At 49.2% G+C, this 27,006-nt stretch overlaps 1 protein-coding gene across 1 annotated transcript in view; it reads right to left on the reverse strand.

Moving 5' to 3' along the window:
* Window positions 1-27,006, reverse strand: part of LOC140391742 (phospholipid-transporting ATPase IH-like) — a 250,203-nt gene that overhangs the window by 74,417 nt on the left and 148,780 nt on the right. The window contains exons 23-27 of the mRNA XM_072476552.1: window positions 23,115-23,174; window positions 22,516-22,643; window positions 16,534-16,669; window positions 16,158-16,181; window positions 1,740-1,805 (exon numbers count right to left, since the gene is read on the reverse strand). Of these exons, the coding sequence (XP_072332653.1) occupies window positions 1,740-1,805; window positions 16,158-16,181; window positions 16,534-16,669; window positions 22,516-22,643; window positions 23,115-23,174 (414 nt within the window). The remainder of the gene's footprint in view (window positions 1-1,739; window positions 1,806-16,157; window positions 16,182-16,533; window positions 16,670-22,515; window positions 22,644-23,114; window positions 23,175-27,006) is intronic.

A 27,006-nucleotide genomic window follows, 5' to 3' on the forward strand; every position in this document is an offset into this window, starting at 1 on the left:
ATGTTAGCCTGTTTGTCCTCGCCTTCTGGCTTCCTGGGATCTGCATCCAAGTCAGCTTCAATGTCCTCTTCTTATCCAGATTCATCAGCCACATTGTCCTTTTGCTCCAGTGGTTCACCCCTGGGGAGAGCAAGAGGACCGCAGCAGATAACTACGATGACCGACAGTCGCTCAGGTGGATACTGTCCGGATCTGTCCAGGCATCGGACCCTTATCTTCAGCAGCCCAATCGTCCTCTCTATCATCGTCCTTATGGATACAGGGCAGCGATTGTACCTCTCCTCTGCTTCTGTCCTCAAGCGCCTGACAGGTGTCATCAGCCACCTTTTCAACAGAAACCCTTGTCACCAATGAGCTACCCTTGGAGGCGAGCGGAAGCAGTGAAGAGCTTGGCAGTTGTGAATGCCACAATACGTGGGCATCATGAGAGCTGCCCAGGTATCTTGCACAGATCTACAGAATCTGGGTCCTGTGGTCACAGACCATCGGAACTTTTATTGAGTGGCAACCTTTCCTGCTCACAAATGCGCCTGGCTAGCCAGCTGGTACCTTGGTGACTACATGGGCGCAATCTGCACCCTGGATGCCAGGGACATCTGCAATGGCGGCAAATCCCCCGGCCCACTCAGCCCGGCTGAGATGATTATGATCACCAGGTCTCCTCCCTCTTTACTCCCATCTTTTTCAGAGGAAGAGGGGCTCCCTGCTGTGTAATCAATACCCATCTGTGGCTCTGCAGATAGACCTTTGCACAAAAGGAGATAGAGGAAACCAAATCCCTGGTGTCAGAGGACAGCAATGTCCAGAGAGCCCCACACTGTGCTGAGCCCAACACAGAAATCACTCTCAAAACCATAAAACACAAACTCAACTCTCTCCCTGAAACTCCCAACTCTTCATCTAGCTCCAATCCTTTTATCCCGCCCCTGCATCGGGAAAAGTTGAAAAACGGTTGGGCCATCTGCCCATGCTTCCTGTGATTCGGGGAAGGTAAAATCTTGGTCAACTGGGGATTTACTCCCATGAAGAAACTGGATAATTGTCAGTGGGCACGCAGCCAATCCGCCCATTGACTGAAATATCGTACAAGTGTGCGATGACGTCAAGATACGCGCCCAACATATCACGGGCCATTTACTGCACGTCTGGGTCAGGTACACGCCCGACTGGCAGATGTAAAATTCTACCCTTAGTGCGCTGTGTTGGTCTATTCAATTCAGGAGGAATATACTGCTGCTGGAAGCAGGTGGGAGAAAGTTCAGCAGGCTGATTCCCGGGATAAAAAGGTTGTTTTATGAGGAACAGTTGAGCAGGTTGGGCCTTTACTCGTTGGGATTTTGAAGATTCAGAGGGGTTTTGACAGGGTAGTTGCTGAGAAGCTGTTTTCCCTTCGGGGAATCTTGAACTAGGGGCACAGATTATAAAAGGGTCTTCCATTTAAGATGGAAATGAGGAAGAATTTCTTCTCTGAGGGGGTTATTGATCTGTGGAATTCTCTTCCCCACACAGCAGTGGAGGCAAGGCCATCAAACATATTCAAAGATGAGTTGGACACATTTTTGATCTGCAAGGGAGATGTGGGACAGGGAGGAAAGTAGAGTTAAGGCCACAATCAGGTCAGCTATGACCTTACTGACGAGCAGAGCTGCCTCAATGGGCCAAATTGACGACTCCTGCTCCTAATTCTGATGATCTTCTATGTTTTCAGGCTCTGTGGAAGTGATTAAAAGCAAGCTTACCTTAAGAGTTACTGTAAATACCAATACTGTGAAAACTAGGGTTCCATATGTCCAGTTTCCAAACATCTGAAAAAATAAGTTTTACAGATTTAGAATAAATCAGTAAGCAGCTGGGGTTCATGGTCTTCTGTTCAAGTGCAAAAGCTATACATAGAACTGCAACATTTCCACTCCCGATACAAACAAACTAATGGACTGTTTCAAGGTAGTCCATACACTTTGATAAAAAAGCCAAATATTCAATTTAAACATTAACACATTATAAGCATTTGACAAGTTGTGCGTGGTGATTCTAACTCGGAGGTTTTGGTTGGGTGGGCAATTAGGTTGCCATAAAACTAACCCGATAACATCGGCTAACTGGTTGCCCATGGAGGCAGTTCACAGAATCATAGAAAGATTACAGCACAGAAGGAGTCCATTCAGCCCCTTATAACATGCTGGGTCTCTGAAGGAGCAGTTCACCTCGTGCCACTCCCCTGCCTTTTCCCGGTAACCCTGCAAATCTTTCACCATCAGATAAAAATCCAATTGCCTTTTAAAGGCCTGAATTGACTCTTCCTCCACCGCTCTTGCGACGTCGCATTCCAAATCCTAACCACTTGTTGCATGAAAAAGCTTTTCCTCAAATCGCCATTGCTTCTTTAGCCAATTACTTTAAATGTGTGCCCTCTGGTTCACAATTCTTTCACCCATGGGAACAGTTTCTCTTTGTGTAGTCTGTCCGGGTCCTTCAGGATTTTATTAAGTTATTTAAATTAAATCTCCTTTCAACAGTTTCTTCTCCAGAGGGAACAGTCTCAACTTTTCCAATCTATCTCCTGACTTTGTGACTGGAACTAATGGTAAAACTACAAGAAGTATAATGGTGAATGGGAAGCAAAGCAGCAGGTCAGCGTGTGAGGAGGTCGAGATGAACAGGCAGGCCCATTCTAACCACTGCGGAGGGGAAAGGTAATCTAGAAGATCAAAATGTAAGGAGACTGTGGGACTAAAAGTTGGGGATGAGGCTGAGTGTTATCAGAGGTGAATAAAGGAGGTCAGAATGTGTGAAAAGCACAGTGCACAAGACAATCCTGCAAGGGAAAGACAAATCAGTCGGATATATTTAAAAACCTTACCCCTAAATGTACCCAGTATTTGGAATAAAGTCAATGATCTCACGGCACAAATAGAGACAAATGGGTATGATTTGGTGGGGATTATTGAAACATGGTTGCAGGGGGACCGGGACTGGGAGTTGAATGTCCAAGGGTACTCAGTATTCCAAAAGGATAGACAGGATGGATCAGGAGAGGTATTAAGAAATTATATTGGCACTAAGGGCCGAAATGTTGAATCGATGAGAGGAAATAAAAAATAAGGGAAAAAACTCCTTGATAGGAATAATTTACAGGCCCCCGAGCAATGCTTCCAAGTGGAACATAGTATAAACCAAGAAATAATGAGGGCTTGGTGAGAAGGGCACAACGGGAATCATGGTAATTTTAACATGCACATTGACTGGATTAATCAAATTCGCAAGGATAACCCCGAGGGAGATTTCATAGAGTGCATGAAGGATTGTTTCTTAGAGCAATATGTTATGGAGCCAACCAGGGAGCAGGCTGTTTTAGATTTAGAATTATGTAACGAAGAAGGGTTGATAAATAGTCTTGTCGTTAAGGAGCCTCTTGGAAGGAGTGATCCCAGCAAATTCAGATTGAGCAAGAGAAGACAGAGTGCCATACTAGAGTTTTAGCGTTGGGCAGCGGTAATTATACAGGCCTGAGGAAATAGTTGGCCCAAGTAGGCTGGGCACAGATAATTGAGGGCAGGACAGTTGAGGAACAATGGCGGATGTTTAGGAGATATTAAACACCTCTCAATTAAAGTATATTCCCGAAAGGAATTGTAAAAGGGAGAAAAACGTTCCATGGCTGAACAAGGAAGTTAAGGAAGACATAAAGGCAAAAAACTAGTGGTAAGCTGGAGGATTGGGAGCTTCAGCAAAAGCTACTAAAGGTAAAATCAAAAGAGCTAAGATGAACTATGTAGTAAGTAGTAGAAAATATAAACACTGATACCAAAGTAAATAATGGCCCTTTAGAGGACGATAGTGGTGAGGTAATAATGGGGAAAACAGAGATGGCGGAGGCACTGAATCAATATTTTGCTTCTGTCTTCATGGTCGAGGATAATAAAATATTTCCAAAAATTGCTGAGGAACTTGGTGCAATAACCATCACTAGGGAGACGGTATTGAATAAACTGATGGGAGCAAAGGCTGTTAAGTCTCCGGGACTTGATGGCCTGCACCCTAGAGTCGGGATAAATGGGTCTTTCTCTGACTGGCGAACTGCAACTAGCGGGGTGCTGCATGGGTCAGTCTTCATACCTCAACTGCTTACAATTTATATAAATGATCTGCAAGCAGGGACAGAGTGTAACATAGAAAACTTTGCGGATGATACTAAAATAGTTGGAAAAGCAGGCAGTGAAGAGGAGATGAAGCGTTTACCAATGGATAAAGATAGGTTAAGAGGATGGGCCAAAATTTGGCAGGTGGAGTTTAATGTGGATAAGTGTGAGGTTATCCATTTTGGCTGAAAAAATAGAAAGGCAAATTATTATCTAAATGGAAAGTAGATTCAAAATGTGTCTGTGCAGAGGGACCTGGGTGTCTTTGTTCAGGAATCGCAGAAAGTCTGTGTGCAGGTACAGCATGTAATTAGAAAAGCAAATGGAATGTTAGCGTTTATTGCAAAGGGACTGGAGTATAAAAGTAGAGAAGTGTTGTTGCAATTGTATGGGGTGTTGGTGGGATCACATCTGGAGTATTGTGTCCAGTTTTGGTCTCCTTATTTGAGGAAGGATGTGGTGGCATTGGAGGCAGTTCAGAGGAGGTTCACCAGACTGATTCTGGGGATGAAAGGGTTGACGTATGAGGAGAGATTAAACATTTCTGGCTTATACACGCTGGAGTTTAGAAGGATAAGAGGGGATCTGACTGAGATGTATAAAATATTAAAAGGGATTGATAAAGTAAACGTAGACCAAATGTTCCCCTTTGTGGGACAATCCAGACGAAAGGTCACAGATATAGGTTGAGAGGCGGTAGATTTAGAAATGAGATGAGGAGGAACTCAGTGGTGAATTTGTGGAACTCGCTGACCCATAGTATGGTAGAATCTGAGTCATTAAAGGATTTCAAAGAGATAGATATATTACTGATTTCAAAATGGTTAAAGGGAAATGAGCAACAGGTGGGAAGGTGGATTTGAGACCAGGAAGAGATCAACCAGGATCTGATTGAATAGCGGAGCAGGCTCGAGGGGCTGAATTGCCGACTTTTGCTCCTAATTCCTATGTTCCTATGTCTCGCCGTAACTGAATTTCCTCATCTGCATCCTAATCATAGAATCATAGGATCCCAACAATGCAGAAGGAGCCATTTCTCCCCGATTCTGTGTGGGTTTCCTCCGGGTGCTCTGTTTTCCTCCCACAATCCAAAGATGGATTGGCCATGCTAAATTGCCCCTTAGGGTCCAAAGGTTAGGTGGGGTTGCGGGGATGGGGCAGGTGCATGGACCTGGGTGGGGTGCTCCTTCGGAACGTCAGTATAGAATCAATGGGCCGAATGGCCTCCTTCTGCACTATAAGGATCCTATAATTCTATAAAGGCTGACATTCCATTAGCCTTCCCAACAGCTTGCTGAACCTGTATGTTAGCTTTCAATGACTTATGGACAAGGACATCCAGATCCATTTGTACATCGACAATTTCTAATTTCTTACCATTTAGGTTATACTTTGCACATCTGTTCCTTTTACCAAGTGAATGACATTACATTTTTCTACATTATATTCCATCCTCCTCTGTTCAAATCCTCATGTAGCCATTTTACATCGTCCTCAAAACAACTTGGAAATATTACATTTGGTTCCCATATCCAAATCACTGATATATTGTGAACAGCTAGGGCCCAAGTACTGATCCTTGCAGTACCCCACTAACCACAGCCTGCTAATGCACAAATGACCCGTTTATTCCTACTCTCTGTTTTCTGCCTGTAAACCAATCTGGAATGCATGCTAGTATAATAATAATAATCTTTATTAGTGTCTCAAGTAGGCTTACATTACCACTGCAATGAAGTTACTGTGAAAATCCCCTAGTCACCACATTCCGGCGCCTGTTTGGGTACACTGAGGGAGAATTCAGAATGTCCAATTCACCTAACAGCGCGTCTTTCGGGACTTCTGGGAGGAAACCGGAGCACCCGGAGGAAACCCTCGCAGACACGGGGAGAACATGCAGACTCTGCACAGACAGTGACCCAAGCCAGAAATCGAACCTCGGACCCTGGAGCTGCGAAGCAACAGTGCTAACCACTGTGCTACCATGCTGCCCATTGCCTCCTATTCCATGTCCGTTGATTTTGCTAATCTACTACTTGTAGGGATTTAATCCAAAGTCTTTTGAAAATTCAAATATACTGGGCGGGATTCTCTGTCCAGCAATGCCGGAATCCGCCATCGGGCGGAGAATCGGGCGTCCGCCGAAAGCCGAGGGTGGCGCCGGGCGTCCAACAGAGCACCATTCTCCGGTGCATCGACAGGGGCTCGTTAACATATCATTGACGAGACTGACCCAGTAGTCTCCGGTCTCCCGCAATGTTCCGCCTCCACAAGGCGCAGGTGACGACAGCGCGGTTCACTTGTGGTATTTAAAAGGGGAAAAGGGGGACCGGGTGCCATGGCTGCTGAGGGAGAGAGAGGAGGGTAAGAGAAGTCTCCAAAGGCGTAACAGTGGGCTGTTATGCCGCTGGCTGGGGGAGAGAATGACCCGCTCTCCCACCCCACCGTCCATTGCCCTCAGCTCTGCGATGGTATGGGGTCGTAGGTCCAGTGGGCCCCCTCAGGTCTTCTCCAACTCCCGTAGGTTTTGAGCAGCCTTCTGCTGGAGGGATAGGTAATGCACCGTGAGACTCTCGGATCTGGGCAGCACAGGGTGTCCGCAGCTAGTGGCCTGTGTGTGCAGGGCACACGGCCATGGCAGGCAGTTTGAGCGTTGGCATGTGGTGCAGGGTGGGGTGCTTGCAGAGTGCCGGCAGGTGGGGTTCGGTCACCCTCGAGGAGGGGGGGTGAGTTACGGGAGTGTGGACGGGGTGGTGCCTGGGGCACGGTGGTGGGGCTGGTCACCCTGACTGGCCTGGTGGGTTGCCCATCCTCACCCAGCACTGCCTGCCGGTCCGCCTGGTGGGGGCCGCTTTGGGGGGGAGGGGGGGGGGGGGGTGTTAGACGTTTTAGTTGCTGTGAAATGAAGAAATGAAGAGTCTAATGTCTCTTAACCCATTACTTAACAGTCTCCCCTTCCTTGGAGAAAAAATAATAATTAGGTGAAAACAAAATTTCAAGAAACTCAAAAACACACACATGGGGCGGGATTCTCCGCAATCGGCACGATGTCCGACGACCGGCGCCAAAAACGGCGCGAATCAGTCCGGCATCGCGCCGCCCCAAAGGTGCGGAATTCTCCGCAACTTGAGGGGCCGAGCCCTCACCTTGAGTGCCCCCACGGCACAGGCCCGCCCGCGGATCGGTGCGCCCCGGTCGCAGGTCAGGCCACCGTGGGGGCACCCCCCCGGGGCCAGATCGCCCCGCGCCCCCCCCCAGGACCCCGGAGCCCGCCCGCGCCGCCTTGTCCCGCCGATAAGAGAGGTGGTGTGATTCTCGCCGGCGGGACAGGCATTCCAGCAGCGTGACTTCGGCCCATCGCGGGCCGGAGAATCGCCGGAGGGGGCCCGCCAACCAGCACGGTGCGATCCCCACCCCCGGTGAATATCCGGTGCCGGAGAATTCGGCAACCGGCGGGGGCGGGATTCACGCCAGCCCCCCATGATGTCCCCCCCTTTTTTTTTGTTTGGGCGAGAAAGAAAAAAAAAAAAACAGTCACAGAAACAAGCGCCCTTCATTAACAATATCCAAAAGTTTCTGTGAACTCGCCCCTCTTTTCGTAAAACAGTGACAGTTGATAGCTCCTGTCGACCTATTTAATTTTTGTTATTTCCCCTCTGTCCAACATCTGCTTCAAACTTGCGATGTCTATCCGTAACCTCTTTTCATTGACACTTTTTGTCGAGTGCACATTTTCCCACAGGGATTTATTGTCAATCTGACAGTCAATAGGTATATTACCCAAATCCCCTAATCCCAAAATTTCTGTCAATATCATACTTATATAAAAAGCCATATCCACCGCCTCTACAAGACTTAACGTCTCAGCAGCCAAAGTGCTTTTTACCACTCTCCTTATTTTCTTTGTTTCCCACACAAGTGGGCAACATTTACCATTGTTCCCCAAAAGGAAAATTATAAAACCTCCTGCGCTTGAAACCCCATCACATAAATTTGCGTAGGACGCAACACTATAAACTATGAGTTTCAAGTGCCTAAGGTCACCTAAAACCGGGAACTTCAAAACACACTCCTGCATTTTTAGTTTGCCCAACGCTTTATTTGCTCTTATTATGTCTTCCACTTTGGGATCATTCATTTTTGTAATCAACTCTAAGACATGAAAACGCACGTCCGGTCTAATCTGTCTACCTAACCAGTTCAGTTTCCCAATTAAACTTCGCAGTTGCTCTTTTTCTATCTTTGAAACCATTGCGTCTTTTTGTGAAACTCGGCACGACTAATTGCTATTGGGGTGATGCTTTCCAAATAAGATTGCTGACGTAAAGTTGCCCCTAACTTAGTCTGTCCAATTTCCAGTCCAATATATTTAAATGCACCGGAAGCCTGACTTCCAACCCTGAATTCTTTCCTCAAACCAGAGATTACAAAAGCTTCAAAATCACTAGTCCCTCCCCACAAAAAATCATCGACATGCATCATAAAAATGCCAGAAAGATTTCCTTTATAGTGCCAGTAAAATATTGCAGGATCTGCTTTCAACTGGCAGCAGCCTAACTTTAACAAAACTGACCTTACTGAAAAATACCAGACTCTAGATGCATCATTTAATCCATATACACATTTGTTCAACTTCCAGAGTACCCCTTCTGTGTTAGCTGCTTCTTTAGGAGGACGGAGAAAAATGTCTCGCTGGAGCTGATGCCCCTGCAAAAAGGCAGCTTTTATATCTATAGATTTGCATCAAGCTCTGCGTCTGTGAATCTCAGGGCCACTCTCCATCTTGGCTGGACTGGGAGTGTGTGGGGAGTCGGTGCTCATCTGCAGATGCAGCTTGTCAGGCTCTCCAGTGCCATTCCCGACCCCAGCAAATCAGACGCTGGCGTGCGTTGGAATTGCACTAGTTCCACATGACCTATTAGAATGACCTGAATGGCTCCGGCAGTCACACTGGTGTGGGGGCCGGAGAAACCCGCCACTCAGTCCCAGTGTCAGCATGTAGTCTCTCAAACGTAGAATTCCGCCCACTATGTCCATCAATGTTCCTCTGTTAATTTTGTTAGTAACATCCTCAAAAAACTCCAACAGGTTTGTCAAACATGGTTTCCCACAGTAATTCCATGCTGACTGTGCCCAATCGGATTGTTACTGTCCAAGTATCCATTCTTTATAATAGATTCCAGCATTTCTCCAGCTACTTATGTAAGGCTAACAGATCTGTAGTTCCCAATTTTCTGTCTCCAAGCCCTCTTAAATCCCTTTTAGAATTGTACCTGTTAATTTATAACGATCTCTGCGATCTTCCTACCACAATGAACCAATTCATATTTCTCCACATTAAATTTCTTCTGCCACTTGTCTGTCCACTAATTCCACCAACCTAAGACCTTTTGAAGTTCTGCACTATCCTCCTAATGGCTCACAACAAAGAACAAAGAATAATACAGCTCAGGAACAGGCGCTTCTGCCCTCCAAGCCTGTACCGGTCATGATACCAAAACCCTCAGCACTTCCTTGTGTCATATCCCTCTATACCCATCCTATCCATGTGTTTATCAAGGTGCCTTTTGAACAACGTTAATGTATCTGCTTCCACAACCTCCCCTGGCAACGCGTTCCAGACACTCACCACCCTCTGCAGAAAAAACCTGCCTCGCACATCTCCTCTAAACTTTGCCCCACAGACCTTAAACCTATGCTCCCTGGTGACTGACCCCTCCAACCTGGTAAAGAGTGCCTGCCCATCCAATGCCTGAGAGATATTGAACGCTATGGCAGGGATTTTGGATCCAGAACTTGCCCTAGTGGTGCTGCTGCTAGGCCGGCAAGCCAGACGCCGGAGACAACGGCAGCAGCATCGTTTGCAGAGGCTCGAGGCGACGGCCTATGTGCCGACCCCACCCGAGGACCCGGCCACCCATTAGGCCAGGGTGGCACCCAGAGGGGGAGGTCCACGACGGCTCAGGATGTACAGGCCTTGCTGGTCATTCAAGCAGATGACGGACAGTGCGTGCTGCAGGAAGCTCCGCCTCAACAAGGAGACGGTGCGACATCTGTCCCATGTCCTCGCAGGTTTGGCGCCACATGGAGAAGGAGAACATCCACTCCTGGTGGCTGTCAAGATCACCGCAACTGTGAACCTTTACACCTCGGGATCATTCTAGGGTTCGAGCAGGCCACAACCCACAGGTGCATCCTACCGGTCACGGATGCCCTGTTTCCCCGGGCGGAAAACTATGTAAAATTTGACATGGACAAAGCTCAGCAAGATGCCTGGGCAACAGGTTTCTCCGCCAGGATGCCCCAGATCGAGGGAGTAATAGATGGTACACGTGGCCATGCCCTCACCGAGCCATTTGGGAGTGCCCTATGTTAACAGGAAGGGTTCCACTCCCTGAACATATAGCTTGTGTGCGACCACCAGATGAAGATCATGCATGTGTGTGCCCGCTTCCCAGGGAGTGTCCATGACATCTACACCCTGGGGCAGTCAGTCATCCCCAGCTCTTCGAGGACCACCCCAGGATGAGCGGCTGGTTCTTGGGGATCAGGGGTACCCACTCAGGACCTGGCTAATGACGCCAGTACAGAGGCAGGAAACCAAAACGGAGACCCGGTACAACGAGGCCCATGTGGCCACCCGGGATGCCATTGAGCGGTGCATTGGACTCCTCAAAATGTGGTTCGGATGCCTCGACTGCTCCGGTGGTGCCCTGCAGTACACCGCCCGGAGGGTCGCCCACTTTGTGGTGGTCTGCTGTGCCCTCCACAACCTGGCACAGCAGCGGGTTGACGAGTGAGGTTGGTGATGAGGAATATGTGGTCATCTCAGAGGAGGCAGACTAGGATGATGAGACGGCAACAGACCAGCAGCGGCTGGAAGACGAGCCCAGGGAGGAACCAGTCGGAGGACCAGTCGGAGGCTACAGGACAGGCAGCAGTGGCGAGAATCCGGCAAGCCCGAAGGGCCAAGGAGACTCATATTCGCCCAATTCACTTAGGACATGGCCTGGTCCATCAGTGCTACCTTAGCCAACCCCCACCCTCCCAGGGTCTGTGTTACATCCCTCCATGGTGCTGGGACTGTGTCGGCACTGTCACGGGTCACTGTCGAGGACAGGGGATGATGATAACACGCAGAGAGCTGAGTGCCAGTGCTCCTCAATCTATGCCATAGTCTGATCCCTGCCTGTCTGCTGAGTACTCGCTCACATCCATCACCTGCACGCGGTGTGCCCAGCGATAAGGAGGGGATGCCTGGAGAGATGGGCCAAGGGCTCGGAGATCGGCCCTCACTGCGGAAGAAAGTGGCAAGGGCATCATACCGGTTGGAAGGTGTTTATTGTGTGTAACAATTCCCCACCCTCCCAATGGTACCGTCCCCCTACCCCCTACCTACCCCTCAACCCCGCCCCCCCCCCCACCCCACCCTACAACACCCCCTGGCAAGTCCTACACCTTCATAGATCCTCAATATGCTTTTACAGCTGCTTACCACATCCCGTGGCCTTCCATGGCCCTGGCGGGCATCCTCTGGGGTTCTGCTTGCCGGAGGGCCCCGGCTCACTTGTCGACGGCACACGCACCGAGACGTGGCCTCATCAGAGATGTGGAACTCGGAGGAGCAGGTGGCTACTGTCGCCACTCCATGGGATGGATCCGGGTTGGCACTCGGCACCCCTTCCTGCCTTCGGTGCCCATAGGGCCCTGGAGTTTACCTTGGGACGGAGGGGCAGCTGGTTCGAGCCCCGGCTGCCCCTGCATCATCTGGCTCTGCCAATCCTGGCGGTTCCCCATGGTCCGCACCATTGTGTCGACGCTCTCGGCGATGCTCCTCAGTGACTGGGATAAGCTCCGCAGTGCCTCGGCCATTCCCATCTGAGAGTGGGACATGTCCCACAGAACCTCATCAAGATCGACCTGGTACTGGGTCACATCCCCCAGTGAGTCGGACTTTCTGCCGAGACCCTCAGCCATGGCCGTCACCGACTGCACGATCTCCTGCGCCCGTAGCCTCTGGGCCATGGATCTCCTGGATTTCGCTGACATCTCCCTCTGAATGTCCCGACTCCCTATCGTCTCCATCAGCTCCGGGATTACCTCTTCCATGGGTTCAGCATCAGGCTGGGATCCAGCTGCGTCCTGGGATCCAGCAGCCCTCCGACTGCTGTCTCACCTGGGGGGGTTCCTGCCTCCACCTGATGTACATCAGCAGCAGTGTGGTACTCACCAGATTGTGTCCCGGAAGCCTGACCACTAACATGTCCCACCGAGGTGTGTGTCTCCGCGCTGGTGGGGGAGGGGGTGACAGCTGTGCTGCGACCACGGCGGCATCCTCGGAGCTCTCCTCCGAGGTGTTCTCCTCGGAGTCAGGAGAGGGGGATCGCCCGGGATGGGCTCTGTCGGCTGGCGGACCTGCGGGAGAATGGACATGTGGTCAGTGGGAGGGAGGGTCAGTCAGTAAGTCAATAACAACTTACAGTTGACAAGTCCACCGGGTGGAGCCCGCTGGTTCCTCACCTCGGTGGCGTCCGCCAGCCTCCACGTGGGTGACCGCCCTGTCCTTGGCCAGACCGGTCACGCCAGCGCCCGTTGTTTGAAGGAGGTGATGATTCTTATGTCCGGCACCCCACTGCCAGTCTAGGTCCTCTAACGGCGGATGCGGGAGAGCATGTCCTGAGGAAACAGAGAGTGCATCGTTAACCACACGCGTGGTTCACAGTGATTAGAGTGGGCATGTGAAGCAGGGGTTGGGGGGGGGGGTTGTTGAAGGGAGAGGGTGCTGGGGGTGATTGTTGAGGGAAAGGGGGTTGGGGTGGTTGTTGAAGGAGTGGGGGTTGGGGGGGTTGTTGAGGGAAAGAGGGTTGGGGAGGTTGTTGAGGGAGAGGGGGCTGGGGGTGGTTGTTGAGGGAGTCGGGGTTGGGGGGGGGTGTTGAGGGAGAGGGGGTTGTTGAGGGAGAGGGGGTTGGTGGCTTGTTGAGGGAGAGGGGGTTGGGGGGCTTGTTGAGGGAGAGGGCGTTGGGGGGCTTGTTGAGGGAGAGGGGGTTGGGGGGGTTGTTGAGGGAGAGGGGATTGGGGGGGTTGTTGAGGGAGAGGGGATTGGGGGGGTTGTTGAGGGAGAGGGGATTGGGGGGGCTGTTGAGGGAGAGGGGGTTGGGGGGTTGTTGAGGGAGAGGGGGTTGGGGGGTTGTTGAGCGAGAGGGTGTTTGGGGGGGTTGTTGAGGGAGAGGGGGTTTGGGGGGGTGTTGAGGGGGTTTCGGGGGGTGTTGAGGGAGAGGGGGCTGGGGGGTGTTGAGGGTGAGGGGGTTTGGGGGGGGTTTGAGGGAGAGGGGGTTGGGGGGGTTGTTGAGGGAGAGGGGGTTGGGGGGGTTGTTGAGGGAGAGGGGGTTTGAGGGGGTTGTTGAGGGAGAGGGGGTTGGGGGGTTGTTGAGGGAGAGGGGGCTGGGGGGTGTTGAGGGAGAGCGGGTTGGGGGGGTTGTTGAGGGAGAGGGGGTTGGGGGTTGTTGAGGGAGAGGGGGTTGGGGGCTTGTTGAGGGAGAGGGGGTTGGGGGGCTTGTTGAGGGAGAGGGGGTTGGGGGGCTTGTTGAGGGAGAGGGGGTTGGGGGGGTTGTTGAGGGAGAGGCGGTTGGGGGGTTGTTGATGGAGAGGGGGTTGGGGGTGTTGAGGGAGAGGGGGCTGGGGGTGTTGAGGGAGAGGGGGTTGGGGGGTGTTGAGGGAGAGGAGGCTGGAGGTGTTGAGGGAGAGGGGGTTGGGGGGGCTGTTGAGGGAGAGGGGGTTGGGGGGGCTGTTGAGGGAGAGGGGGTTGGGGGGTTGTTGAGCGAGAGGGAGTTGGGGGGGTTGTTGAGGGAGAGGGGATTTGGGGGGGTTGTTGAGGGAGAGGGGGCTGGGGGGGGGTGTTGAGGGAGAGGGGGTTGGGGGGTTGTTGAGGGAGAGGGGGTTGGGGGGTTGTTGAGGGAGAGGGGGTTGGGGGGGTGTTGAGGGAGAGGGGGTTGGGGGGGTTGTTGAGGGAGAGGGGGTTGGGGGGGTTGTTGAGGGAGAGGGGGTTGGGGGGGTTGTTGAGGGAGGGGGGGTTGTTGAGGGAGGGGGGGTTGGGGGGGGTTGTTGAAGGGAGAGGGGGTTGTTGAGGGAGAGCGGGTTGGGGGTTTGTTGAGGGAGAGGGGGTTGGGGGGGCTGAGGGTGAGTGTGCTGGAGGGAAGTTTGGGGGTCGCATGGAGAGTTGGAGGGGTGTTTTTTTGCATGGGGGTGGAAAGGTCTCGGGGGAGGGCGGAGTGTGGGCGGGCTTTGGTGTAGACTCACTCGTGCTGCCTTTTACCGGTACTGGAGGCCCTGTGACTGACCTTCCGGGACCCTCGGGGGAATTGGACGTCCCTCCTGGCCTCCACCGCGTCTATGAGCCTAGCCAGATCTGTATCCCCAAAACTTTGGGCCAGTCTCCTGTTGTGAGCTAGCTGGGTTTGGCTGAGCAACAGTTTCTTAAATTGTACTCGACCGTGTTAGCGTGGGGCTGGCGGGCACAAACAAAGAACAAAGAAATGTACAGCACAGGAACAGGCCCTTCGGCCCTCCAAGCCCGTGCCGACCATACTGCCCGACTAAACTACAATCTTCTACACTTCCTGGGTCCGTATCCTTCTATTCCCATCCTATTCATATGTTTGTCAAGATGCCCCTTAAATGTCCCTATCGTCCCTGCTTCCACTACCTCCTCCGGTAGTGAGTTCCAGGTACCCACTACCCTCTGCGTAAAAAACTTGCCTCGTACATCTACTCTAAACCTTGCCCCTCTCACCTTAAACCTATGCCCCCTAGTAATTGACCCCTCTACCCTGGGGAAAAGCCTCTGACTATCCACTCTGTCTATGCCCCTCATAATTTTGTATACCTCTATCAGGTCGCCCCTCAACCTCCTTCGTTCCAGTGAGAACAAACCGAGTTTATTCAACCGCTCCTCATAGCTGATGCCCTCCATACCAGGCAACATTCTGGTAAATCTCTTCTGCACCCTCTCTAAAGCCTCCACATCCTTCTGGTAGTGTGGCGACCAGAATTGAACACTATACTCCAAGTGTGGCCTAACTAAGGTTCTATACAGCTGCAACATGACTTGCCAATTCTTATACTCAATGCCCCGGCCAATGAAGGCAAGCATGGGGGAAGTAATGTGGATCCTCGGGGAATTTGGTAATTTTTCGGGGTATAAATTGAACATGGGGAAAAGAGAGATGTTCGCAATCCAGGCAAGAGAGCAGGAGAAGAGATTGGGAGAGCAGCCGTTTATAAGACCATAAGACAAAGGAGCGGAAGTAAGGCCATTCGGCCCATCGAGTCCCATGGCTGATTTCAACTCCATTTACCCGCTCTCTCTCCATAGCCCTTAATTTTCGAGAAATCAAGAATTTATCAACTTCTGTCTTAAAGACACTCAACGTCCCGGCCTCCACCGCCCTCTGTGGCAATGAATTCCACAGACCCACCACTCTCTGGCTGAAGAAATTTCTCCTCATCTTTGTTCTAAAGTGGCTTCCTTTTTTATTCTAAGGCTGTGCCCCCAGGTCCTAGTCTCCCCTGCTAATGGAAACAACTACCCTACGTCCACCCTATCTAAGCCATTCATTATCTTGTAAGTTTCAATTAGATCTCCCCTCAACCTCCTAAACTCCAATGAATATAATCCCAGGAACCTCAGACATTCATCGCACGGTGCCAGCGAATCGGCTGGCGATGCCATGGGGCTTTGTTACGTGGACCAATTAACGTTGAATAGCGTTGCTGACAGAGCACCGTGAAGCTTGTGGCAGTTTCCGTTTACTACCACACTTAGAAACCTTTCTGGAAAATCGTGCCCTCTGTATTTTTAGGGAAGAAAATTTATTATTTATGCCAAAAATGAGATTGCAACTACTAACAAACGCACAAAAAGCTTTTAAGAACAGAGTTTAATCAGAAGTCACCACAACAGTCAGGCATGTATATTGGCCTTAAATGAGATAGACAAGGTGAAAGAGAGCGAGATCTTACCATGTTCAGCTTGGCCCTCATTAGCTGGTGTTAGAAAAAGAAGCAAAAGGCAAAAGCAAAAAAAAGACAGAAAATAAACAAATGGCAAAAAATGCATAGAGTCGTTTAAGTAAATTAAAAGGCATCAAATTCACAACTGAAATATTTTCAGGAGACTAAGAGAGCAGAAAGGAGAGTAGATAATAGTTAGAGTAAATTATATTTTCCTTGGGCAAGTATAAAAATATCTTAGTGGCCATGCCATAGATTAAACTGTAAAATTGAGCTATGTAAAATATTAGAGATACATTTTTACCCTAAAAATGTCAGTAGATAAGAACGGTAGACCACTAGCGCTAGATAACTTATTCCTACATATTTGAGGGAGTATACTTACCTGTCCATTGCTAGACATGGTCGAATTGTCAAATAGAAAGTAAGCACCAAAGAAAAATGCCACAGCATCAAATACTCCCAGGAATGTCCAATAAAGGAACAATTTCCAAGACAACAAGGCATTCTTGGCAATGTCCCTGGTAGTTGAGAAGAAAAGCATTAAAATTATATTGAGAAAATTCAGCTGAACTCTGTACATATGTGACTGATTTTTCCTTTTCATTTCAGCAACCCCCTTCATTTTACATCCTTCAACTTTGTTCTTGGTTTTTTGTGAAACTAGCAAGGTGACATTTATTGTTTTGAACAACTGAGTAGCTTGCTAAGGATATTAAAAATAACTGCAAAGTGTGGACTCAAGTGTAAGCCAAGTCAGGGTAAGAGGGAAGATTCAACCCCTGAAAAGCATTTGTCAACCAGGTGGGTATTACACAAATTGGGCTGCTTTCACAGTCAGTGTCATTCAGGTGCTTGCCCAAGTTACCAGATTGATTGAATTCAGTTTCACAATTTGCCTTGGTGAGATCTTACAGAACCCCTCGGCTAGAATAATAGCCACTACCAGATTGTAACATTCATTATGGGACATAATTGTCTGCTTAATACACTGTGCTTTTTGAAAACACAAAATCAAAATCATTAGGTCAAACCTGACTTCCCAAAGTATTTTCAGCTCTCAAAATAAAACATAATGAACAATATACTTTGTCACACAATTGTTTTACAATTCCTTAGCTGAGTTATATTTCCCTTGCTGCCTGTGGAAGGACAAAGAGTTGAAACAATTCAGAGATATCTGTTTCAATTTAACTAGGGCCTATTTTTTTTTTAATGATTTTTGTGCTGAGAGTAAATTTTTTTAGGGGGTGTTCTTCGCAATACAAATGCATCTTCGCCAAGTTAGAAGAAACCTGAAGATGGTGGCTCCTACCTGGAGGTGTTGGTTTTGCATCTTTTTTATGGGTGATTAGTTTTTTCCTGGACTGGAATGTCTATGGATACCAGAAGATGGTGAGAGCCTTGGCCCAAGAGTGAGGGGACTTGTGGCGCAGGACAAGCTGAGAAAATGGCAGAGGGGCAAAGCTCATTGTCGATGGAGCAGCTGCCAATGGAACAGTTGCTGAGTTTCATCAAGGAGGAATTTCGGCAACAACGGAAGGAGATGCAGGGGGACTGGTTGAAGGCAATTGTGATGCAGTTGCACCTCTTTGTGGCACCTTGGATCAGGTGGAGGAGGTGCAAGGGGTAACAATCCAAGAGGTGGAGAAGGTAGCGTCCGACCTAGTGACGGGATTGTGCACTGGAAGCGGAGATGGTGGTCCTGGGGGATGTCTGCAAGACGCAGCAGGCAAGGGTGGAGGATCAAGAGAATCGATCTTGGCGGCAAATTGCGTACTGTGGGCCTGCCAGCAGGAGTTGAAGGAACGTGTGCCACGAGTTACGACGCAAAGATGTTCTCTACAAGGCACCGGAGGCAGAAGCCAAGAGTGGTGGTGGTGGGGGGGGGCGGGGGGTGGAGAGAGATTTTGAGGTGGGTCAAGGCATGTCGGAACTGCAAGTAAGAAGTAAATCAGGTCCAGATATACCAGGACGTTGGTGCTGACCTGGCCAAGGGACAAGCGGGGTTTAATAAGGCCAAGGCGGTGCTGATTCGGTGCAAGATCTACTTTGGGGTACTGTACCCAGCCAAACTTTGGGTTTCTTTTGAGGGCGGGGAATATTTTGCGAAGCCGGAGGAGGCGAATCACTTTGTCAGGGAGCATGGTTTGGGGGAGGCTGGGTTGAGCGAGCGGGGGCTGGGTTGAGCGAGCGGGGGCTGGGTTGAGCGAGCGGGGGCTGGGTTGAGCGAGCGGGGGCTGGGTTGAGCGAGCGGGGGCTGGGTTGAGCGAGCGGGGGCTGGGTTGAGCGAGCGGGGGCTGGGTTGAGCGAGCGGGGGCTGGGTTGAGCGAGCGGGGGCTGGGTTGAGCGAGCGGGGGCTGGGTTGCGGGAGGCTGGGTTGCGGGAGGCTGGGTTGGGGGGAGGCCGGGTTGGGGGGAGGCCGGGTTGGGGGGAGGCCGGGTTGGGGGGAGGCCGGGTTGGGGGGAGGCCGGGTTGGGGGGAGGCCGGGTTGGGGGGAGGCCGGGTTGGGGGGAGGCCGGGTTGGGGGGAGGCCGGGTTGGGGGGAGGCCGGGTTGGGGGGAGGCCGGGTTGGGGGGAGGCCGGGTTGGGGGGAGGCCGGGTTGGGGGGAGGCTGGGTTGGGGGAGGCTGGGTTGCGGGAGGCTGGGTTGCGGGAGGCTGGGTTGGGGGGAGGCCGGGTTGCGGGAGGCCGGGTTGGGGGGAGGCCGGGTTGGGGGGAGGCCGGGTTGGGGGGAGGCCGGGTTGGGGGGAGGCCGGGTTGGGGGGAGGCCGGGTTGGGGGGAGGCCGGGTTGCGGGAGGCTGGGTTGCGGGAGGCTGGGTTGCGGGAGGCTGGGTTGGGGGAGGCTGGGTTGCGGGAGGCCGGGTTGGGGGGAGGCCGGGTTGGGCTGGGGCTGACTGGTGGACTTTGTAACTGGCGGCAGTCACTGGGCCCTTTGGTGCCAGGTGTACACTGTTCAACCGTTTCATACTTTGTACATCCTTTGTAAAGTTTATGATTGGTTATTCCAATGTTTGCGCGTGTTCTTGGGGTAATTGAGAATGTACTGTATGGGGTTGTTTGGGTGTGTTTTTTCTTTTTTACTGTTATGGGTTTGGGAGGGGCTGGGAGGAATGGAGAGGAGGGGAGGGGGTGGTGCAGATCAGGGGGCGTGGGGGTGGATGGGTGAGTAGGAAGGGGTAGGTGGTGCCCTTTGGTTGGGTCGCCAGGTGGGAGTCGCCACGCTAGCAGGCAATGCCAGTGAATGGAAGCGGAGTGTGTGTGTGTGTGAGGGGGGAGGGGGAAGGTGGTTAGCCAGTGTGGGGGGTTGGGGGAGAACTGGGGAGGGGGTGGGGGAGAAGCTGGGGAGGGGGTGGGGAGGGGGGGGCGAGGGGGTGCAACCTGTTTGGTATGGTGGACAGTTTGGATGTGGACGGAGGGGGGCGGTCATCTTGGGTAGGCCCGGTTTAGGGAGATATTGGGGGGGGGGGGCTTTGTGATGATGGCAGACCTAGGGAAGAGGGGAAGCAGAAGCCTCTGGTAAGGTTTGTGACATGGAACATTTGCACATCTATAAGGTTTAAGGGCAGTGGTGATTTACCTGCAAGAGACACACTTGCGGGTGAAGGACCAGATGCGACTGAGAAAGGAGTAGGTGGGGTAAACATTCCACTTTAGGTTTCAATCGAATTTGAGGTGGGTCGCAATCTTGTTTAGCAAGAAAACAGTGCTTGTGGTGGAAATCTAAGTACAATATATCCACCAGTTTCCATTTATCCACAGCGCATGAGACTCCTCCAAACGCTTCTAACATTTTCCCCATGACAGGTGTTAGCTTAACTTGGCCAATAGTTTCCTGCTTTGTGTCATAGAATCCTTACAGTGCAGGAGGCCATTTGGCCCATTGAGTCTGCACCGACCTTCTGAAAGAGCTCCCTCTCAAGGCCCAATGGGAACTGGGTGTCCGAGTGCATGAATCACAAATGACTAATACACAGGTACAGCGAGTGATTAGGAAATGACTCGTATACAGGTACAGCGAGTGATTAGGAAATGACTCGTATACAGGTACAGCGAGTGATTAGGAAATGACTCGTATACAGGTACAGCGAGTGATTAGGAAATGACTCGTATACAGGTACAGCGAGTGATTAGGAAATTACTCGTATACAGGTACAGCGAGTGATTAGGAAATGACTAGTACACAGGTACAGCGAGTGATTAGGAAATGACTCGTATACAGGTACAGCGAGTGATTAGGAAATGACTCGTATACAGGTACAGCGAGTGATTAGGAAATGACTAGTACACAGGTACAGCGAGTGATTAGGAAATGACTCGTATACAGGTGCAGCGAGTGATTAGGAAATGACTCGTATACAGGTACAGCGAGTGATTAGGACATGACTAGGACACAGGTACAGCGAGTGATTAGGAAATGACTCGTATACAGGTACAGCGAGGGATTAGGAAATGACTAGTACACAGGTACAGCGAGTGATTAGGAAATGACTCGTATACAGGTACAGCGCGTGATTAGGAAATGACTCGTATACAGGTACAGCGAGTGATTAGGAAATGACTTGTATACAGGTACAGCGAGTGATTAGGAAATGACTAGTACACAGGTACAGCGAGTGATTAGGAAATGACTCGTATACAGGTAGAGCGAGTGATTTGGAAATGACTCGTATACAGGTACAGCGAGTGATTTGGAAATGACTAGTACACAGGTACAGCGAGTGATTAGGAAATGACTCGTATACAGGTACAGCGAGTGATTTGGAAATGACTAGTACACAGGTACAGCGAGTGATTAGGAAATGACTCGTATACAGGTACAGCGAGTGATTAGGAAATGACTAGTGTACAGATACAGCGAGTGATTAGGAAAGCTAATAGAATGTTAACATTTAGTGTGAGGGGAATGGATTACAAAAGTAGGGAGGTTATGCTTCAGTTGTCTGGGGCATTGGTGAGACCACAACTGGAGTATTGTGCACATTATGAATCTCCTTATTTAAGGAAAGATTATAAATGCATTACAAGCAGTTCTGAGAATATGCATTAGAATAATACCAGGAATGAGTGGGTTGTTTTATGAGGAATGTTTGGACAGGTTAGATTTGTAACCACCAGAGTTAAGAAAAATAAGAGGCAACTTGTTTGAAATCTTTAAGATCCTGTGGGGTGTTGACAGGGTGGACGTGGAGAGGATGTTTCCTTTTGTGGGAGAATCTAGAACATGGGGTCACTGTTTAAAAATAAGGGGTCGCTGATTTAAGACACAGATGAGGTGACATTAACTCTCTCTGAGGGTCATCAGTCTCTGGAACTCTCTTCCTCAAAGGCAGTGGAAACAGACCATGCAGCTAAATTCCATTTAAAATCACGCTCTTCAACTTTAACAACAAATTTCTTCTTTGGCACCGATCAAAGTCCTCCTGTAAATCCAAGTATACAGTATCTGCTATATTCCAAAGTCAACATACTCTGTGCTTACCTCAAAAATGAAATTCAATAAGAGAAATCCATCCTGCCTCTTACAAATGCCCAAGTAGCCCAGGTATTTGTATATTCACTAGTTTATTCTACATTATGGACCTCATGCTTCACCAAAAACTGAGGGAAGACAACTGGCTTATAAGTGCCTGACTGACCCCAGTCCCAGCGGTGTAACATTCACCATCCATCAGGTCTTTAGCAGAGCTCCTCTTTCGAAGGAGTTATGCAAAATTATGCCAAGAGCCTTCATTATTTCCTTGTCAATCTCCTTAGGGATTTGGGGACAAAGGTTACTTAACACAAAGAACTTTCCCATTTTGTTCCATGAACTTTTAAAAATTGATTCTTTTCGAAAGTTCACTGCTGCTCTCTCAGTTAGAGTCACCTCTGTCGGATGTTGCTTCAAACAGAAAGTGGAAAAGGTCTGAACTTTGCTGAGGGGCACAGAGAGCTGAACATAATTCCTCAGATTTAATGAGGAGATCTGAATAACTGAGCAATGAAGGTGCTGCTCAAGATTAAAATGCTGCACCAAAATAAACTTACACTGCAATATCTTTGTCAGCTATCTAACCGACAATTCATTCCGTTCATATTTTAATTTCACCAGTGAGCAGTCTTTCAATTTGTGATGGATAATTTCACTTGAAAATCAGCTCCTCTGTAAATCAACACACTCTACACCTCCTTTGGGAATTTAATGCATCAGATTAAGATAAATTCATCAATCATGCGACTCCGGTGGTGGAGCTGCACTTCCAGCAGGCTCCCCCCCCCCCCACCCTCTCACAGTATGGCTTGCTGAATTTACTCAGCAATGTTCCATTAAAAGAACATTGCAGCAATTGCAACGTGCCTGACATGCTCATAGCTCTAAGTTCACCTGTATAATGTTGGGTTTCTTTTCAGTGCATCAATGCTGACATGCTGTTCCGTAAGGCTGTACAACAGGATGGGAAGCGACGTGAAGCTGATGTTGTACAATGTAAGGTATGCAGTATCATACAATGGCTGTAAAGGAAGAAACCCTTCATTATTTTGCATGTTTCTCAATTATCAATATAAATCAGCCCAGAATTTCAGACCCACCCCAATTTACATCAATGCTGGAACTGTGAGAAGTAACCCAACAGTCTTTTGGGGGAGGACCCAGGGTTTAACTCAGCGATTGCTCCTACAGCATAATTCTTTGTGTGAGGAACAGCAGCCTGTTATTGGGCCACAAAAACAAAACACATTGTTGTGATTTGTCATTGATTTGTTACAAATTTTACATCAGTCTTGGAAAGTGCAATTCACACAATTCAAAACATAAAGTCACTGAAGCACCTATGCTTATTACTGACAACTTTTTTCTCAATCAACACAGACTGTAATTGTGATTCTGCCTTGTGTGATCAGCTACATTCACAGCAATATTTTCTTCACCAGCAACAGAATGATATGAACATACAAAATGGATCTATGGAACAGACTACTAACCTGTTGAGAAAATCCACAAAAGAACTGATACAAAAACTGAGGGAATATGAAGCAAACATTCTGGAAAACAACACAATTGTGATTAATAATTAAAATACTACAACGATAAAAATCACAGAAAAACAGAATGCTTACAAAACAGAGGGAGGTATTCAGCCCATTGTCTGTGCCGAGTCTCTGAAGGGGGCATTCCCCCATCTTTTCCCCATTGCCCTGAACACTTGTCAGGTAATAATCCAATTAAGGGGTGGCAAGGTGGCACAGTGGTTAGCACTGCTGCCTCAAGGTGCCGAGGACCCTAGTCATTGTGTCACTGGGTCAGACTCGAGACTAATGATTCAGATGAAGGGACTGAATGTAATCTAGCCACATTTGCTGATGATAAAAGTTAGGTTGGGAAGCAAATTGTTGATTCTGTATAACTTCTACAGAGCTAAGAGAGGGAAAAATGTGATGGGTTTTATATTATTTAAAAGGAGATAGAGCAGGTGGAGTGAAATGGAAGGCCAGGAATAGGTTAAGCTCAGGACAGATTTGTACCAGCCTCCCGAACAGGCACCGGAATGCGACGACTAGGGGCTTTTCACAGTAACTTCATTGAAGCCTACTTGTGACAATAAGCGATTTTCATTTCATTTTCATTTGTCAATGATGTAATGGGCACAAGACAAAGGTAGCATTACTCCCTCACATATCTAGCATCCACAATATTTTGAGTTCATTCCTTCTTGAATTCCTTGACTGAAATTGTTTGCACTACACTCTCAGGCAGTGCATTCCAGATCCTAACCATTCGCAGCATGAAAAAGCTTTTCTTTGTGTTATCTTTGCTTCTTTTGACAAGTTCACCACAAAAATCGCAATGTGAACAATGCAGACAAACAACTAGACTTTCTGCACTAAAGGTCAATAAGATTCAAAAAAGGTGCAGTTTTTTGGATGTGTTTGGTTTTTGGATTGATGGATAAAGGACACGCGATCTGTATTAATTTTGTCCTGCATTATCATTTTACAAAGTTTCCCCATTATTGAGGTTATACTGACTGGCCTTATACATGTATATATTTCTATGTACTAAATCTGAGAAATTTAGGAACATAGGAATAGGAGTTGATCATTTAATCTCTTGAGCCTATTTCGCCACTCAATATGATCATGTCAGATCTGTGGCCTCAATCCACAAACCAACATTTGCCCCATATCCCTCAATACATTTTGATAACGAAAATCAGGTACAGATTTAAATTTTACAGTATCAATTACTGCTTGTGGAACATAATTTGAGACAAAGGTGATTCTCAGGGATCACCCAAGATAGAGATAAGGAGGAAATTCCTCACTCACGGAGCAGTGAATCTATGGAATTCTCTACCGCAGAGGATGGGTTACTAAGTATATTCAAGGCCGAGATCGACAGATTTTTAATCAGTAAGGGAATCGAGGGTTATGGGGATGAGGTGGGAAAGTGGAGTTGAGGATTATCATATCAGATCTGTCATGATCTCATTGAATGGCAAAGCAGACTCGATGGGCTACTTCTGCTCCTACATCTTATGGTCTAATTCTGCATTCTCTCTCCATTTATATGATGTTCTGCTTTTCTGTTCTTCCAGCCAAAGTGAACACCTCACATTTTCCCATATTATATTCCATCTGCCAAATTTCCACCCGTTCACTGAACCTATCTATCTCCCTTTGCAGACTCTTTGTGCCCTCTTCACAATTTGCTGCCCAACCTAATTTTTATCATCAGCAAATGTGGCTACGTGACACTCGGTCCCTTCATCTGAATCATTAGTCTCGAGTCTGATAGTTGAGGCCCCAGCACTGATCACGGTGACACTCCAACTAGTTACAGTTTGTCAACATTACTTATAATCTTTATTATTGTCACAAGTAGGCTTATATTAACACTGCAATGAAGTTACTGTGAAAAGCCCCTAGTTGCCACATTCCGGCACCTGTTTTGAGTACACGGAGGGAGAATTCAGAATGTCCAAATTCAGCACGGTAGCACAGCAGGTAGCATTGTTGCTTCACAGCTCCAGAGTCCCAGTTTCGATTCCCGGCTTGGGTCACTGTCTGTGTGGAGTTTGCATGTTCTCCCCGTGTCTGCGTGGGTTTACTCCGGGTGCTCCGGTTTCCTCCCAAAGTCCAAAGACGTGCAGGTTAGGTGGATGTGCTGTGTTAAATTGTGCCTTGGTGTCCAAAAGCTTAGGTGGGATTACTGGGTTATGGGGATAGGACGGAGGTGTGGGCTCTTTCCAAGGGCCAGTGCAGACTCGATGGGCCGAATGGCCTCCTTCTGCACTGTAAATTCTATGATTCTACGACTCTTTTAAAAAAATAAATTTAGAGTACCCAATCCATTTTTTCCAATTCAGGGGCAATTTAGCACGGCCAATCCACCTACCCTGCACATCTTTGGGTTGTGGAGCGAAACCCACGCAAACACGGGGAAAATGTGCAAACTCCACACAGACAGTGAGCCAGAGCTGGGATCGAACCTGGGTCCTCTATGCCATGAGGCAGCAGTGCTAACCACTGTGCCACCGTGCTCTGATTCTATGACTCTAACAGCACGGCCTTCAGGACTTGTGGGAGGAAACCGGAGCACCTGGAGGAAACTCACGCAGACATGGGGAGAATGTGCAGATTCCGCATAGACAGTGACCCAAGCCGGGAATCGAACCTGGGACCTTGGTGCTGTGAAGCAACTGTGCTAACCACTGTGCTACCTTATTTATCCTCACTCTTGTTAATTTGCCATCTTTTGAAGGGCAGATGGTCTTCTCCAGGTTCGTTCTTTTCCATTTACACTTAGAAGAACACATTAATTGCACTGATTAAAATGCACAGGCTGGGATTTTCTGCTTCCAGTCACAGCGAGCAGGTTTGATGATGCGAACGTAAAATATCATGAGAAGGCCCTCAATGCATGAGTTGGCGTAAATGCAGGACACGATTGTCCTCTTCCCCGATCAGCGGAGGGCTGCATTTCCCACCTTCCAACCTCAGGAGCATCATTATAATACATTAGCGTATCATTATCAGACCCAAACTTCAGAATCATACCCGTACGTCAAATAAGGTTTTCACGGCGGCGTGATGTCAGATTGGTGCAATGTATGGCTGTTTGCAAAAGGACTGCTCCTTGCGAGCAGATCTCTTAGGGGAGGTCAGAGGTGAGTGCACTCAATCCGGTGCAGGGCTTGCGGAGCTGCTCCGTATTTTCAGGGGGAACGGGAGTGGGGCGAGGGGGTCACAGTCAATTCTTAACAGCAGCATATTTGAGAATGCTTTATGACACTGGAGCAAAAGCTTCTATGAAGGGCTGGCGAGAGTGTAGGCAAGCCTGGGGCATGGGTTTCTTTGAAGGGCTGTGCCCGTTGAGAGTGGGTGGGAAGTCAGCAAGGAAATAAGGTTCCATGTAGTCACAGGGTAGAGCAGTGGTGCAAATGGAGGAGGGATGTAGACAAGGGCAAGGCTAATGGCAAAAAATGTCAATGATCAGTACTCCGTTTCTGCAGAGATCATTTAGCTTGAGCTCAATTGACATGCTTGGAGTCGGACAAGTCACGCCTTTGCGCCCACTGAAGCAGCAGTTATGTGCGAGAGTGCGGTTTAGCATTTGACCCATGGCACATAGGCTTCCAAATTCAATGACTGTTATGGTGTGACTGTACTATTGCCCAACTGGGCAAGCTGCAATATCCTCTCAGAAAGGGGCATGGTGCACTGCTTATTGACAAAGGTCCCCCATGGGCCAAGCTAAGCTCAAGTCTTTGAATGAAGATTAGGACAACGTCTGAGCCTGAGATGAGGGCTCAGAATGCAGAAGAGTGACCGAAGCTGTCGCCATTTGGTCATGTGGCGTGGGGTGGTGTGGGGC

The sequence above is a fragment of the Scyliorhinus torazame genome, chromosome 15 (assembly GCF_047496885.1).
Source record: "Scyliorhinus torazame isolate Kashiwa2021f chromosome 15, sScyTor2.1, whole genome shotgun sequence".
In the NCBI taxonomy this organism is placed as follows: domain Eukaryota; kingdom Metazoa; phylum Chordata; class Chondrichthyes; order Carcharhiniformes; family Scyliorhinidae; genus Scyliorhinus; species Scyliorhinus torazame.